Source organism: Mchenga conophoros, linkage group LG13 (assembly GCF_057382185.1).
Source record: "Mchenga conophoros isolate Kocher_MC1m ecotype Shallow Benthic linkage group LG13, M_conophoros_male_GT1.1, whole genome shotgun sequence".
Classification (NCBI taxonomy): domain Eukaryota; kingdom Metazoa; phylum Chordata; class Actinopteri; order Cichliformes; family Cichlidae; genus Mchenga; species Mchenga conophoros.
The window spans coordinates 21282960-21300003 of NC_140538.1; the positions used below are offsets into that span (position 1 = coordinate 21282960).

Consider the following 17044-nt stretch of genomic DNA (forward strand, 5'->3'; position numbering starts at 1 on the left):
CGGTGCTGGGCAGTAACCTCTCGAGGGATGTGCATGTGTGAGTGCGGTTTTCACACACAGAAACTGCTGCTGCTCTGCTGACATGGGTCACAGTGGCAGGTTGGAGAAGCAGGATGAGAAAGACGTAACTGGGGTCAGGGTCACTGACAGCAGAGGAGAGTCAGCTAACAGTGTTGGTGACACAAGGGTTTTTGTTTGACACGCTAGCATAAATGGGATTTGGGATAGGTGCTGTGTTATTCTGTGCAAGGTGCTGTAAAAGTCCATTTGTGTAGTAAGAGTTGTAATGCATTTAGCTGTATTTAGCCATTGCATTTAACTCTCCATCTCCCAGGTTGACGTGCCACCCAGTGAAAAGCGTTTACAAAGGGTAAAACAAACAGAAGCATCCTGCTTAAGAAATCATCCATCCTGCAAATGGAGCCTGAGTTTGGACAACCGTGTCATACTTGTTACAGTTTATAACCAACCAAGACACTTTACTATAGAAAACCTCGGGTATCTCATATTTCCTGTTCAGAAGTGTATGAGTCAATATAAAATTACTTAATGCCAAAGTGTGCACAATCACAGCTTGAGCAGAGTTGACTTCCCATCAAATTAGATTTTTGTATTTTTTTCACCCTTCATTATGTGTAAATGAAAGCCAGTGGTCCCGGCACTATTTACAGTTTCACTGAAAGTGTGTTATGTTGCTTTCAAGTAAGTTTGAACTCATATATTTTTAATTCTCCTCAGATAAATTGCATTCAAGCTCTGTAGCCTTTTTTACTGGGTACATCTCTACAATCGAAGTACATATTAATACAACAGCTCTGCCACATATTCGGTTCCATACCTCTTCATATACACACTCACAGACATTGTGTTGGGTAAACCTTACTAGTACAGGTGCTGGAAACATTCCTCGGAGATTTTGGTCCATATTGACATGCTGGCTCTGCACAGTTGCTGTGGATTTGTTGGCTGTACATCCATGATGTGAATCTTCCAATCCCCACCACTTCCCAAAGGTGCTCTGTTGGATTAATATCTGTATAACTGTGGAGGTCATTTCAGTACAGTAAACTCGCTGTCATGTTTGAGAAACCAGTCTGAGATTATTTGAGCTTTGTGAGGAAGTGTGTTACTCTGCTGGAAGCAGCTATTATTAATGTGTACACTGCTGTTGTGACATAGTCAGCAACAATACTCAGGTATGTTTAAATAATGTGCAGTTGGTACTAGTGTATAGATAGATTGTTTGGTTGATTGTTTGGGCCATTAAAATTTGCACTGTGGGATACTTCACAGTTCATCATGCTACTTCTATCAGCAATCACATCATCAATAAACACCAGTAAACTGGTTCCACTACCAGCCATACATGCTCATGCCATACTTTTGTCTTCACAATGTCAGATGACGTGGTTTGGCTCAGATCGTGAGCTGTTTCTCTAATTTTTCATAGTTTTGTCTTTCCCATCATTCCTTAGTTTAATTAGTCCAGTTTCCAGAACTACGCTGGCTCCAGGTCGAATCAGTGATTTCCACTTTGTCGTAAACCTTCTGTATTTCTATTCATGAAGGTGTCTGTCTTGTAGACTTTCACAGTGATACACCTGCTTCCTAAATAATGCTCGTTTTCTTATCCATGAAAACACTTCTATGCACACTGAGTGTCTTCTGTGGTCTTTTCATGTTGCTGAGCTGGTCAATACATTCATTCTTTTTAACAATGCACTTCTAAATTTCTTGCTGTCTGTCTGATAGGTTTGTTTGGGTTTTTCAGCCTAATGATGACCTCCATGACAGCCACTAACTTCTCGTTCACCCTCATATTTAAAAATACAAAAAAAAGCTATGAAATACAAGTTCATCACTTTGAATAAATTTCCAGTGTTATATCTACTTTATTTATCGAGAAATAACAAGGTGCCTTACCTGGACATGAAATTGCGTGTCAGTCAGTTTTATGAAGTCTGCACTGTGATCACATATGGATTAATTTGATTTATAATCGTCTGTGGTATCATACTGAGGAAAAACTGCAAGAACTGAGTCTTTGTGTTTAAAGAGGACAGCGTAGAACATGCTGCATGCTCCATTTCCACATTCATCATTCAAAATTCTATTAGTTTTTCCTTCCCACTGTCGCCAAATGCTCGCTCAAAGGGGGTCGTTTGATTGTGGGGGTTTCTCTGTATAATTGTACGGTCTTCACCTTTAGATGACTGCTCCTGTTATTGTATAAATGCAGATTTCTAATGTTGCAGGGGTCCAGTGGGTGTGTGTGCCTGTGTGACTGAGTGAAAAAGAGAGAGAAATCTTTTAATAATATTTTGAGTGAACACAATTTTTTTAAATTTTTAAAAGGAAGACGGAGATAAAGAAACCTTTACATTAGCCTGGCTCACAATAGAAAACCCAAACGTCATCGTCCCCGCGCTGTTATAAACGGATTAGTTCGACATGAGTGGCAGCGTGACTTCACCGCATCACTTTTAATGCTAACATTTGTCAGAGCTTTTACGATCCCCCACCCACTAAACGTCACATCCCTGTGGCTGGGGCTGTTAAACACAGTTTCTCCTGTGCTTCACTTTGTTGGCTCTTCCACGCGGACAGTAAGTCGCAATTAAAAGCGCACCTGAAGTGAGCAGTGGATCCTGAAGCTCGCTAAAAGCGCACATTATTTAGCCTTTCTTCCCTTTGTACCAGCATGAAAGTGTGCAGCGCGGTGTTTGAGCTTCAGCTGTGAGAAAATTCAGCAGAGTTTATACATATTGCTTAAATCCCGTTGTGAGTAGCCCGGTGTCACACATGGCTCTCCGGGCGGTCTGGCTCCTGTTCGCGCTGTCCTGTGTCCTGAATGCGCGCTCCTGCTGCGCTTATACCTGTCCGGCCATCTGCCGGTGCACCGCCGACTCGTTTCAGTGCAGCAAAGAGACTCAGCTGGCCTCCCGCACAGGACCAACATCCGTGCTTCGACTGTAAGTAACCCAACTTTATGCTCTAGCGTCCACGCGAGTCTAAAATCACTGTAATCCACCTGCAGAGGGTCTGTGGCGTTTCATGTGACCCCACCAGTGCCATTATACTACTTTATTAACTTTTTTCCTCTTTTTTTGAGACTTATTGGCTCTGACCTCTCACTTACTTGAATATATTCTCTTTACTGTTACTGTAATGTTTCTCCAAGGACTTGTTTATAATGGGTGTAATTTTGAAGGATAACCTAAAGAGACAGTTTTGTGTTTTCTCATTTTCTTTTATACTTAGCCATATAAAATGTGGATTTAACTGCCAATGACTTTTGCAGAAGGCTCACTCATCTGCCCTTGAAAAGAGTTCCCTCTCATGCCTTCAAGGAGTTGATCAACATTACAATAATGTAAGTTTTTTTTCCCTCTCATACAGAGGTATTATAGGTGGGCAAATTTATGTACTTTACTTAGTGAAGGACTAGAGCAGTATTAGTTCTACAGGACAATTACATCCATCGCTTTTTTCTTTTTCGTTTTACTTCAAAATTACTCAAATGCTTTTTGCTTGGAAATAAAGATAGAATAATTATGATGTGTTTAATCCTTTGATCATTTCTTTATCAGGTAATCAACAGATGTTGTCATGTTTACCGGGTTAATGGAGGCTAATTTGGAAAAAATTAACATCTTTTTGTTATTTCCTAATATAACTGCTTCACTTTGATCTGTTGTTGTTGAGTTTACTACATGTACCAAACTCATTTAAAAAATCAGCACAAGTAATTACATTCAATTTTCCCATGTAAGTTTTTTCTACATAAATACAATGTAAAATGTGTAATGTATCATTTATTTATAACATTTATTGGAGTATGATCAAATGAAAGTTTACACCAAGCACATTTTCCTTAGAGATTAAATATTTGAATAAATAAACCTTTGATTTTATATGTTTCAGTTACAATTTACTCAAAATCATTGCCTCATGTTTATTGAGAGTGAAAACTTTTGAGGGAAGAAATCAGTCTTTTCAGCAACCTCTAAACTAAAGGGTTCATTCACCACATGCTCATGTCATGTGGTCCCATGCGTATTATCCTAATGTTCTGTTTTCATCAAAGGTAGATGCTTTAGAGTAGTACAAAACAGATCCCAGTTTAGTGCAAAAGAACCATGCATCTCTTGTTCATGTCAAAGTGCATCCATCTACTATTATGCTGTAAAAATTGAATCTGAATGGGAGGAAAAACCCTTTGATGTATAAAAACAACATAAGAGCAAAAAGTACAGTTTGTATACACAAAGACGAGAGTTTTTTAACATGATCTGTAGAGACAAATCAAAGATAGCTGCTTGGCCAGCGTAAATGTAGACATGTTCTGGCGCTGGTAAAATGTAAAATAAAAATACCCAAAGGAAATACATTTCCAAGCAACATTTATTTCAGCAATAAATCATGTAAACTTCCCAGACAGAACAAATCAAATATTCTACTAATATCCCAGCTGTAACTTGAAACCTACCTGACCAAAAGTGCAAACAAATGGCACTACAAGTATAGTCACACCCTATTTCAGAAACACTGCAATCACTTCACCTGTGTGCCATGCACTGAAGTGGCACAAACAAACACAAAAAACAATTAAAGAAGAAATCGTTTACATCTAAAAGCCTGCACACCTGGGGGGGACTTACAAAAACAAAACTACAACTAAATTTAAAAAGAAGGAGAGCTGGAGACAGTCGATAACAGCTTTAAAACAGAAAAAAGTTATCAATTTGAAAAAAAATAATGCAACATGTAATAAAAACAGTGTAAAATAAAGTGGTAAAACGTCAACTATACCTACGACACGAGCAGTTTCCTCATGCACAGTAGATCCAGATCTGTATAAATTCAACCATAAAAAGTTGCACCTACAACGCTAAATAATCCAGCTCTAGAAAAAACAACCAAAATCTCTTACCACAAATCATACCCACTCACACCAGAGGGAGTTCATCCACAGGTGATAGCACAGGGTGCCCAGAAATATAAGGGGGGGTAATGAAATTTGCCAACAACAATACAAAACAGTACACAACTAACCAAAGAAGTTTTTTATTCTAAAAAAAGAACAGCAGGTTCTAACGGGTATACTTACCTTTTCTCCAGAAGAATATTTGTTTGCTGACTGAAAAAGCTCATATATACCACCTTTACTGGTACGATCTGTCAAAGATACTCAAATGTTTATTAAAAATCATTTAACTGGGTTTAACTTGCTTTTTCCTAAAGCTGTGCATATAGGTGGGTATAGAAGAATAGAGGTTCTGATGTCTGCTACAGATGTGGGAATTTATTTCCCATCAGTCGGGGCTCAACTTGATCATATTTACAGCTAGACACTCAGTCTTAAAACCGTAGCATTATCCCGAGTTGTTCACAGACTGAGCTTTATTATTTATTTCACAACAGTCTGATGAGTAAGTAAAAAACATTTTTAGCTGCTAATGAGAGCGCTCAGTGGGTGAGCCGGCTGGTGTTGAGGGCGTTTGACTTTGCTCTGCTGCTCAGGGACAAGCCTTATCGGTCTCAGATACATAAAGTACTCGCATGTGATAGGTTCATGTTCAGTTTAACCTCCATCGCAAAATACTGTAGTCTTCAGTGATAAAATAAATTTGAGACTGAACGAAGTTAGTCGTAAAAGCTGTCAAAACCCGTGTCAAGGTGGAATGACACGAGGACCTGCTCGTCCTTTGTCACCGATGACGCATCCTTGAAATCACAGCACCACTTCATGTAGATGATCATGCGCAGAGGCCTTTTTTCCAGAGCTGTAAGCAGTAATTACAACACTATACATAATGCAATCAGGAGAGGGGATAAAAGAAAACAAATAATATGCGGTACAGATGGAGTCCTTTAATTGTTTCTCGACTAGAAATGGAAGCCGAGCGACGTTATTTTAAGAAAAGCGCAGGCTGATTACAGTAGGGCCGCAGAGTAAAACGATGATTGCAAAAGGAAGATGGAGAGCGTCTCGTAAAAAGAAGTCAGCCATCAGAAAACAAAGTGTTCAAGGACAAATCGGGAAGACTTGTTGACTTTGTTTGTCTCGGAACGCTTTTGTTTTGTCCTGCTTTTTAAAGATCTTCACTTAGTCTTCCTGGCCTAGATGCATCACTGATGTATTTCTGAAGCTCTTGGTGGTACCTCTGTTTTGCCATCAATCATCTCTGTCCCATTTCTAACGCAACAAGCACTTGTGTCACTTTGCATAACTAAAAATATTGTTAATATGTCGATGGATGTAGAGCCTTTCTTGTGTGTGCGCTACAGTGAGATCTCCCAGAGCGACTGCATCACACATATACAGACACACGCCTTCCTCTCCCTCTACAGCCTGGCACAAATGTAAGTCACACTTTACACTCCACCACATGTCCCATTCAAACACGATGAAAGCAATTACTCATTTGAGCAGCTGGTAAATGATTTGCATTTCCTTTAGGTTTCACGGGATTAGTCTGTCATTATAAAGCGACGTGTTTAATCCTTGACTTTTTGAGCAGCTGACGTATGAATGAGGGGGTTTTTTTTCCATGCTTGTTTGTTGACAGCCACTGACAAGAAAATTGTGATTACTGATATGTTTCCTGTAGCTCAGTGCAGAATATCAACAGCCTGAGATTTATTGAAAAAGGCGCCTTCACTGACCTGCCCAAGCTGGAATATTTGTAAGTCGCTTGATTTTTATGTGCACATTTCATATAAACTTAGCAGGTGGTTAAATATGAACCAGACATGGGATTCATATCATTGCTGAGTTTACCTGTTAAAGTCTGTGCCTGTTTGTGTTGCAGCAAGTGATGCTCCCTCACTGTGTAATACCATAAATGCACAATTAGCAAATGGCTTAATGCTGCAAAATAGGAAGAGAGCCAATGAGATACTATAATGTTACATAAATGTTATTGATAAAAACAATTGTGATTTAGTGAGCAGAGCAACTCACAAAGAGGCAGCAGAATAATGATGTGTAGCTCTTACTTATTTCATGTTGAAAGTGATACACAAATGTTACCAAGCCTTAAATAGAAGTGACATGGGTGCTAGTTCAGGTGTGAGGACTGTTAAGATTAAGGAAGAGTGCAGTTATCAACAGTATAAATCAAATTAATGTGAATTCACAGATGACTGACTATGAAACCAACAACACCACAGATCCCATACCTAAGAATTTCATATGACTCTACAGTACTGTGAAAAAGTCTCATGCCAACCCTTTTCTTTATATTATGCTTCCAAGGAGCCAGACTGTCTTGTATTTTTTAAAGTAGTCTTGAGCAATAGTTCTACAATCATTCAAAATATTTTTTAACCAACAAAGTGATTCCCAAAGTGGCAGGCCTAAAAATATATCTATAGCCAATGAATGGTATTTGAAAGTCATGTCCTTACAAAATATGAAAAAATTCAGCAAAGCCCAGACAGAGGATCAGAGAAATGCATCTGATCCATCTACTATTCTCTCAAGCCTCATCAGAAATGGTATTAGTGAAGGAGTGGCTGTTGAGTCATTCATAAAGAAGGAGAAAAGGTTGAGATGTGCCAAATTATGCAAGAACTGGAATGAAAGTCATTTGCAACAGGTCTAATGGAGTGATGCATTCAAATTTGAAATTTCTGGTTCAGATTGTTGTCAGTATGTACATAAGAGGTCTGGAGAGAGATACAACAGCGAGTGTCTACAGCCATCTGTAAAACATGGTGGAGGCTCTGCCATGATTCTGGGCTTGCCAAAATTGATGGACTTATAAACACAGAAAAGTACGATCTGGAAAGCATTTGATTGGCAACAGCTTGATTTTTGAGCATGACGATAATCCCAAGCACACTGCCAATGCAGTAAAAGCATACCTGAACAGAGAAATACACAGTGGAACAGCATCAGTCAAGATTTGGCCTCCCCGGAGCCCGGACACCAACATGACTGGAGTAGTTTGGGATCACCTTGACAGAAAACAGAACAAAAGACAGCATCCAAAGGAGAGTTTTGAATGTCCTTTTTGAAGACTACTTAAAGAAATTACAAGAAGACAGTTCAGGGTTGAAGAATAAAGGTGGTCATACCCGATACTGACTTTCAAGCTCATTAGAACTGTGCAAACTCTGTTTTTTCCTTACATTCTGTATTTGTATGTTTGCACATGCCTCTACAATTCACTGCACCTAGAAAGAAAACGGGTGGCTCAAGACTTTGCATGGCACTGTACATTTTCTGGGTACTTTAATATAAACTTTATAGAAAGTTGAGACTATTGAATGTTGAATCCAATGGCTTAATGGCCAGGCCTTTTTTTTTGTTTTGATTTGGGGAGGGGCTGAACAGCTGCTGGTTAGATTAACACACTCATGTTTGCCTCACGATGATACTATGTTGTTCCTGTTGCAATTAGCAAAATCATAATGCCTAAATCCATGAGAAAATATCTAATAATGTTCCCTATTGACTGATCTGCACCTTCGTTGCATCCTAATTAGCACATGTTAGCCTCCAAACCAGCTTTGCTAAGATTCTGTACATGGTAAACATTGTACCTGCTAAGCATCCGGCTTGTTTGCATTGTGTATAAGCGCAGCCTTGCATACATGTAGGTAAACACCTACACACAGGTTGAAGGCTCAACCGAAGCAGAATCAACATTTGCACAACAAATAAGAAAAAAAATAATCCACTTGACCGACTGCAGACTCCTACAGAAGCACATTCACATTCACTCCTACAGGATCACAGAACAAACTAAAATAGGTTGCACAAAAAAAACAATATGTTGCGTTAACGCTGAAAATAATTCTACTGTAGACCAATTTAAAAAGTTGTGTTTCAAGGAAGGCAGGAAGAAAAGTTTGATCTTTGTTCAGTCCCGATGACTTCCAAGCAGCAGTCAAATGATTGTTTTGTTTGTCATGGTGGGTGACCAGGCTTCTGAGACATAATCCAAATATTACTGTCCGAACAGGCAACTGCAAGTCCTGTGTAAGTACTGGCAGGTTGATAAACACAGGACTGAATTTGTATCCAGATCAGACTATTTACTGTGACAGGAAAATATTGTTATTCACAAGGCAGCACAGGATATAGAATATAAAGCTTTTCTAGCAGTATAGTGGGAAACTACACAAGCTTTGTTTGTAAATTTCAATTTATTGAGGCTATAAGCTAGGGGAGGTTGGGAGGGTAGAAAATGTTGCTGCTGTCAGTGAGAAACAGAATTATGGCTAAGAGGTGAACAAGACACTAAAATCCACTATTGACTAGGGAAGAAAATAATAGATTTGCAAAATTCAGTTTTGAGTCTTTCACTTCAACTTCTTCAATTTTATGAAATTGAAAAAGTTGCAAATACTTCTCTTTGTAAGTCTGAACATAATACAGCTGCACTGATATTAGAGCATTTGTCTATATTGTTCATACATCCCTACTTTGTAATTTTGGGTTTTTTATGATTGTGACACTTTCTTGTTACCTACAAACCACCATTATACTTGTGTTTTTTTAATCTTGAAGCTCTCATGACCTCTATTATGCTTTGCTATTACTATTCTATCCAATATAAGGTCACTGTGGAGATATTTTTCATTTATTTGGCATTCACTGCCGCAAATTAAATGCAAGGAAACTTGTCAAAGGTCATGGACAGAAAGTGATGTTTTCTAGAAGAGTCTTCTGAAATGTTGCAACTCTTCCTCCCTCCCACCCTGTCTTTTTTTTTTTTTTGCTTTGAAGATTTCCTCTTATCTGCTCACGATCATCTGTCTCTGCTGTTTGCCATCACAGGAGCATCTCTAACACGGGCATTGCACACTTCCCAGACTTCACAACCATCTCTTCCCTGTCGCCAAATATTATCCTGTAAGTAATCCTGTTTAAAGAAATAGTGTTTCTCCAAACTGGATTAGCGTCTTTCTGCATGCTGCAAAACCGCAGGTGCTTCACGTCATTAGCTCTGTTTGTTCTGTTTTACTTTTATTCCGTCGATATCGCGATGCCACCAACCCTGTAACAAATCCTTCAACTCTGTCACACTTCATCATACTGCTCTCTTTTTTCTTCTTCTTCTACGAATATACATATTTTTTTTCTAACTGATAATTAAACCCAACAGCCTGAGTGAGCGTTATCTTCTCTGTGTGCAGAGACATGGCAGACAACATGGAGATTGACATCATTCCTGCCAATTCCTTCCAGGGTATCACAGAGGAGTATGTTGACATGTGAGTAAGGGAACTAAAGTCCTTTTTTTCCCCCACATCAAAGCTAAAAGGAACTATTTGTTACTATTCTCTAGGAATGTTTCTTGATGCATATTTATAAGTCTCTGAAATTTCATGTTCATTTATCTGACCTTGGTGATTGGTGCTTCTGACAGCTAAATAAATTCAAACGTTGTGTCCTTGACAGGAACCTGGTTAGAAATGGCTTCAAGGAAATAAAATCGCACGCATTCAATGGGACAAAGCTCAACACGCTGTAAGCATTTTGATCATCAGTATTTAAACAAACAAAAACACCTGAGCTTGACAGTACGCTGTTGGGGAGTGCAACGTTTAGATTGAGGCCTTTCCTTTCCCCCCAATCATGAAAACTGAATGTACCAGTGAACAAACACAATGTAAGACTAAACAAAGATTACATTCCTTTGTTTTCTTTGTCCCAGTAATGCTGAATGTTGTTGTTGATGAGATATGCGCAGGCACCCTTTTTATAAACCCAATGCTCATCACTGTCAGTGTGAAGCTGAGCAAACAAAAAGTTTTGTTTCGCTCAGTGTTGTGTGCATTATACTGTTTCTTTGTCTTTTGTAGAGTTTTGAGAGACAACTGGTATCTCCGTAACATTCAAGAAGATGCCTTTGAAGGAGCCACAGGTCCAACTGTTCTGTAAGTAATTTGAGTTCATGAAACTCCCCACAAGTGGATTGGTAGTGACAGTTCCACACAAAATTATCTCCATAGACTGCAGCTCATCTCAGCCTGAAAGTGTCTTTCAGTGCATTGTTTTGATGTCTTGTTTTAATATATCAATTCAGCTTTATTTATATGGTGCCCAATCACAACAATAGTCGCTTTATATGGTTGGGTAAAGACCCTACTGTACTTTAATAGAAAGAAAACTCCAAGAATCAGACAACCCCCTATTAGCAAGCACTTGGTGACAGTGGGAAGGAAAAACTCCTTGTTAACAGGAAGAAAGCTTCAGCAGAACCAGGCTCAGGGAGGGGCAGTCAACTGTTTCAGATGTTTGGGGTAAGCCGAGGAAGACAAAAGACAGGGTCACTTGATCCAGTCCTTTCTATATGAAAACTTTAAGCCTAATCTTGAAAGCAGAGGGGGCGTCTGTCTCCCAAATCCAAACTGGGAGATGGTTTCACAGAAGAGGGCCCTGAAAGCTGAAGGCTCTGCCTCCCATTCTAGCAGTCAGGGAGAAGCGCTCTGTTCGAGTGACATAGTGCTATGACATCTTTAAAAATAAATCACAATATTAATATCACCACTTTTACTTTATTTTCAGTCATTTTTTTCTTTTTTTAAGACATGATTAAGCAGAGAAGTAGCAATTTAGCATGCAATCCATTTATGTTTAATGTTGCTATTCATCATTACATGGCTGAATTGATGTATTTTATACACTGTTTTGCAGTTTAAGCTGCAAGTTGCAACTGGATGTACAGCAATCATGTGCAAAGAAGTCCCCTCTCCCTGTGAAAAATACTGAAATTGCATAAAAACCTCAAAAATTGCACTTGAGTTAGTGTATTTACTTTTCAATGCTGTGTTCAATCAACAGAATTAAAGAGAGTTAAAGTGATTATATTTCAGCTAGGTCACAAAGCGAGATTGATATTCATAACAGTGCTTATTTTATTGTATAAACATTAGGGTAGTGACAGTCTGTCTGTGTAAACAACCAACAAGGCAGGCAGGACTGCTGAATACTGATTAGCAAGCAAATAGCTCAATCTGCGGTGCATGCAGCTTGCAAGGTCTCTGATTGCAACCAACTCTGTGGTTGATGTTTAAAAAAAAAAAAAAAAAAGAACTTTCTTTTGAGTAATTTTTGGATCTTTTGGGTTCTATAGATGTAATAAATATTTGGGTAAAGGTAATGCAGTCAAATGAATGACGGGAAGGAGATCCTGAATGTCTTTTTGCTAAAGATAAGAATGTATTCAGACAGTAATTGCAACCTCTATTCTCATAAAGTTGCTTTCTCGTGAAAGCGCATCTCTTCAGAGGCAGCATGATTTACTCGTTGGCTGATAAATATGAAAATGAATTAGGGCTTTGTTGCCACAGTCTCCAGAACTCTGTGAACACCTGTCGATGATTCAGTGAATTTGCTAGAAAGCATGTCTTCCACTGTCTACATCAACAAACGGCTTCTCTTGGATCGAGTTGCTTTGTAGCCCTCGGCAGAGTTTAAATGACCCATGAAAGACAACGAGACAGACGAAAGCTTTTCTAGTGCCTGCAAGTAGTTCAATGAATTTTAATCATAGTTGTTTTACTAATCATCGTTGAAATGTATGTCTGCATTCTCTCCGTGTTTGCCTTTCAGGGATGTTTCCTCCACGGCTCTGAGGTCTCTCCCCCCTAATGGATTGAGGCAGGTTAAATTTCTGAAAGCCAGCCATGCCTATGCTCTAAAGAGCCTCCCTCCACTGGAAAGTCTAGCTGAACTGCTGGAAGCGGAGCTCACGTACCCGAGCCACTGCTGCGCCTTCCACACATGGCGGCGGAAACAAAGGTAACCGACAGATGCTCCCAGAGATTCAACAAATCCATTCACATCTGCATAAACAGTCGAAAGCTCTGTCCAGTGAATACAGATCATCAGTAGGTGGATCATTTGCACTTGAGTTTGTTGATATTTTGAGGGGTTTAACCATTTTATTCCTTTCTCTTCTTTAGGGAAAGTGCCTTAAAGAACTTGACCAAGTTTTGTGATCTGATGAATACAGAAATGTAAGTTTTTCCCTAGTCACTTAGAAAGTCTCCATTTTGTGTCTTAAACCTTGATCTTACTGGTTGCTACACATTTTGTATGTGAAGATGCTCCCTTAATATGCCAGGAGCCCAATTAAGCCAGTGTGCTTTATTTTTTTTAAAACAGTCCAAGTCTGGGAAGAAGAACAACAGCAACAGCTTGCTTCTGTTCTCCCAGAAATGTCCCAATTATACAGTTGGTGGTCAGAGGTTTACAGGCACTCATGGGTGAATACAGCATAGAATAAAATAGAAAAATAGCCCTTTGTCATTGTACAACAAAATTTTGTTTTTTTTTTTGTTCTTTTTGTTTTTAGAATCGAATATGATGGTTGTTTTGGACTTTTTATTTCTTTCAACCGTTCCTTTTCCAAGGTTAAATGATTCTACAGCATACATATTTAATGACTTAAAAATAATAATAATTTGGTGCACAAGTTTGAGCATTTGAGAAAATCCAAAATAAATAAAAAAGGGTCAAAAGTACACACACACACACACACACACACACCCACACCCTACCTAAATCTTTAAACAAGTGTTGCCGATTGTAAAACAATGTCTTTTAACCTGACGAGGCTAATTAACTTATTGTTAGTAATCATGATCGACTCCAACTGGTCATTTTTCTTTGCCAGCATAAAAATAATTTGACAGCACTCTATAGATTGACCAATACTGAGAACAAGTTATTCAGATGGATCACTGTTTTGCCAAAGTCTGGAAGAAAATCCAAAATGTCACCCTCAAATGAAAGGATGTTCAGAAACAACTCAGAAACCAACAAGGCTCAGGCCGACCATGAACTTGAACCTCCGGAAACAGTGGAAAAACACTGGAAAACCAGTGTCACTCTCCACAATCAAGCAAGTTTCACATCACCACAAACACAAAGTGTGTCGAACAAGACAAAATCAGCACTTTCAAGGTTGGCTGAAATTTGTAGCCAAATGCCTTCTAGACAGGTTTGTAATCAGATGGGACTATCTGTCCACAATGACAAGACGTATGTTTGAGTACTAAAGGTGAAGGTTTCAAACCTAAGAACACCGCAGTAACTGTCAAACATGGTGATGGTAGCATCACACTCTGGAGCCATTCAGCATCCCTTCAAATCAACAGCTAGATGGTTGAAACATGGACAGAATTGGGTATCCCAACAGGACAACAATCCCAAACACACATCAAAACAGGTTTTTGAATCGATAAAACAGGCTAACGATACATTTCTGAAATGGCATTCCCAAAGCCCTGACCACAGCCCTATTGAAAATATGTGGACTATGCTTAAAAGACAGACAGCTATTATTTCGGGTGTATGTATATACACTCTGGGTGGATTAGAGGAAATCCTAAATAGATTCAAACCTGTCATTAAAGATGTATGCTGTTCAATCATTCCACTCTGGAATCACCATGATATTCACACCCACGATGAGTGTATGTAAACTTCTGATCCCAACTGTACCACGCGTACTGTCTCTACTGTCTGTTATTCTAGGATTTTGATGCTAATTTTAACGTGTATTCTTCAGAGATCCGACTGCTGATGACACGAGTCTTATCAATGGCATCAACTTTCAGTATCAAGACCTGGAATTTGACTGTCTTAGCAACCCTTTTGTCAAATGCTCCCCAAAGCCAGATGCTTTTAATCCTTGCGAGGACCTACTGGGCTTTTCCTTCCTGCGCTGTCTCACCTGGATCATTACGGTTTTCGCTGTGGCCGGTAACCTGGCTGTTTTGGTCATCCTGCTAATTGGCCACCATAAGCTCACAGTCTCCAGATTTCTCATGTGTAATCTGGCCTTCGCCGACCTGTGCATGGGGCTTTATCTCATCCTAATTGCCTTCATGGACTACCATTCCCGTCATGAGTACTACAATCACGCCACAGACTGGCAGACCGGTCCTGGATGTGGCATAGCAGGGTTTCTGACTGTGTTTGCCAGCGAGCTATCGGTATACACGTTGACTGTGATTAGTCTTGAACGATGGCATACCATTACCAATGCCATGCATGTCAACAAGAGGCTGCGCATGCATCATGTCACAGCCATAATGGTAGGAGGCTGGGCTTTCTCTCTGCTGGTTGCCCTGCTCCCTCTTGTGGGGGTCAGTAGTTACAGCAAAGTGAGCATCTGTCTGCCCATGGATATCAACACACTCGGCGCTCAGGTTTATGTGGTGGCTGTGCTCATTCTCAATGTTGTTGCTTTCCTGGTGGTTTGTTACTGTTACATATGCATGTATCTCAGTGTTCACAACCCAGAGCACTCCACCCGGCGTGGAGACACCAAGATTGCCAAGCGCATGGCTGTGCTCATTTTCACTGACTTTCTCTGCATGGCACCGATCTCTTTCTTCGCCATCTCTGCAGCCCTGCATATGCCCCTCATAACTGTGTCTCACTCGAAAATCCTGCTCATTCTCTTCTATCCTATCAACTCCCTCTGCAATCCTTTCTTGTACACCATCTTCACACAAGCTTTCAGGAAAGACGTGCGTCTGCTGCTGAGTCGCTGTGGCTGCTGCAATTCCCACGCTGACTTCTACAGGTCACAGACTCTGGGTTCACACCTGACTTGTACCCAGAAAATGTCCAAAAGAGAACCTCACTCACTCGGCTTTTATGCCTATCACATCAAGATGAAGGGCTGCTTTCTAAATAAGGGAACCACATGACCAACCACATACACAACTGCGTAATGCACTGAAAGGCAACATCTGCCGCCTTACTAAAAATGTAGCATTTCTTCATAATGTAGATCTCATGAAAAGATTGTCAGTTGTGTGCATGGCAAGCGTCAGATCAAATTTGATCGTGTTTAGTTTGCAAACTAAAAACTGCATCAGACAAACGTAACAGGTGCCGCATCCTTCATTTCTGCAAATGTATTATGGTACATTAAAGAAGACAGATGGAGCACGGATGGCAAAATAAGCTAATTTATTTTTATTAAAGCTACTCTATATTTAATTATATTAAAAATGAAAAATATTTATTGTTTGCTTTCTATAAGACTGAGGTTTCAAGTTATTAGAAAGTAATTAAATGAAGACTGATTTTGTCAGAGATGAGTTTTGGTGCCACCTTTTGGTTTGTTGTACTCAGGACAGATTTGGATTGGAAAGTTAAAAGACTGCACACATGCAGGAGCAACTCAGTTGAACCTAGAGCCAAGACCAAATAAATGGTACTTATATTTAACCTCCTAAGACCCGAACTCTTCCACTGCATACATTTTTAATTTCTCTTTGATATTTGGGTATATTGGGACCCGATGAATGTAAAAACAAAAGAATTACCAGATTTTTCTTTTAACCTTATTTTTGTTTTTAAGAAAAGAGCCAAATATGAGGATATTCGTTTAAAACTTCGATAGAACAGTAGCAGTATAATGTCCTCGTAAGTAGATATCAGGCCCCTGTAGAGCAAAATTCAGTAATTTGGTCTAAATAACCCAAAATGTGATGTCCACATATGTGGACGCCAGGTCCTAGGAGGTTAATACGTAAAATTATTTTACAATTGTTTAAATCATGTGTGCTTTTCTAAAATCTTTTTCATTTTTTCTTGATTTAGCAACAACTGTTAGGCCTACTAGTCAAGAATATTAAATGTCAGATCACCTTTTCTGTTCATGTTTTAAGAAAACTTGAATGTTTCTTAATCTGGCTTTTATGACTGAATCAATCAATGGTACACAAATGTGTTTTTGTTATAATCATTGCAAACTTTCCTGTATATTTTTTCCACTTTGTATTTCTTTCTGATATTTTACATGATTTAAAAAGGAAAGAAAATAAATAAATACTGGACTTGTCTTTTTTTTAACCACTACTGTGAATTTTAACCACTTCATGTTAGATTGTAAGAGTATGGGCTTTGTAATATATGCCTATGAGCAATCTTTTCTCTGAGTCTGAAAAGAAAAAAAAAGAAAAAAAATATATATATAATAATAATAATAATAATAATAATAATAATAATAATAATAATAATAATAAATGTGTCACAGGCTTTGAAGTGGTTTTCACA

At 39.0% G+C, this 17044-nt stretch overlaps 1 protein-coding gene across 2 annotated transcripts; it reads left to right on the forward strand.

The window, feature by feature from the left end:
- The first annotated feature begins 2569 nt into the window (after nucleotides 1–2569).
- Nucleotides 2570–16838, forward strand: LOC146561238 (lutropin-choriogonadotropic hormone receptor-like). Of its 2 annotated transcripts, none has more exons than XM_085297161.1 (11): nucleotides 2570–2972; nucleotides 3302–3373; nucleotides 6292–6366; nucleotides 6615–6689; nucleotides 9743–9868; nucleotides 10153–10230; nucleotides 10418–10486; nucleotides 10822–10896; nucleotides 12575–12763; nucleotides 12928–12981; nucleotides 14538–16838. In XM_085297161.1, the coding sequence occupies exons 1-11, from the start codon at nucleotides 2803–2805 to the stop codon at nucleotides 15685–15687; spliced, it is 2133 nt and encodes a 710-aa protein (XP_085153287.1). In that variant the 5' UTR covers nucleotides 2570–2802; the 3' UTR covers nucleotides 15688–16838. The 2 variants fall into 2 exon arrangements, with proteins under 2 accessions (XP_085153287.1, XP_085153288.1); XM_085297162.1 differs by having other exon boundaries at nucleotides 2571–2972; nucleotides 9794–9868.
- Nucleotides 16839–17044: the final 206 nt, after the last annotated feature.

Bases quoted from the DNA above. Each gene is read 5' to 3' on its own strand.
- LOC146561238 (XM_085297161.1), top strand. From the start codon at position 2,803: ATGGCTCTCCGGGCGGTCTGGCTCCTGTTCGCGCTGTCCTGTGTCCTG. The intron at 9,869-10,152 runs GTAAGTAATCCT...CTCTGTGTGCAG, and splicing joins CTGTCGCCAAATATTATCCT to AGACATGGCAGACAACATGG. The intron at 12,982-14,537 runs GTAAGTTTTTCC...TGTATTCTTCAG, and splicing joins GATCTGATGAATACAGAAAT to AGATCCGACTGCTGATGACA.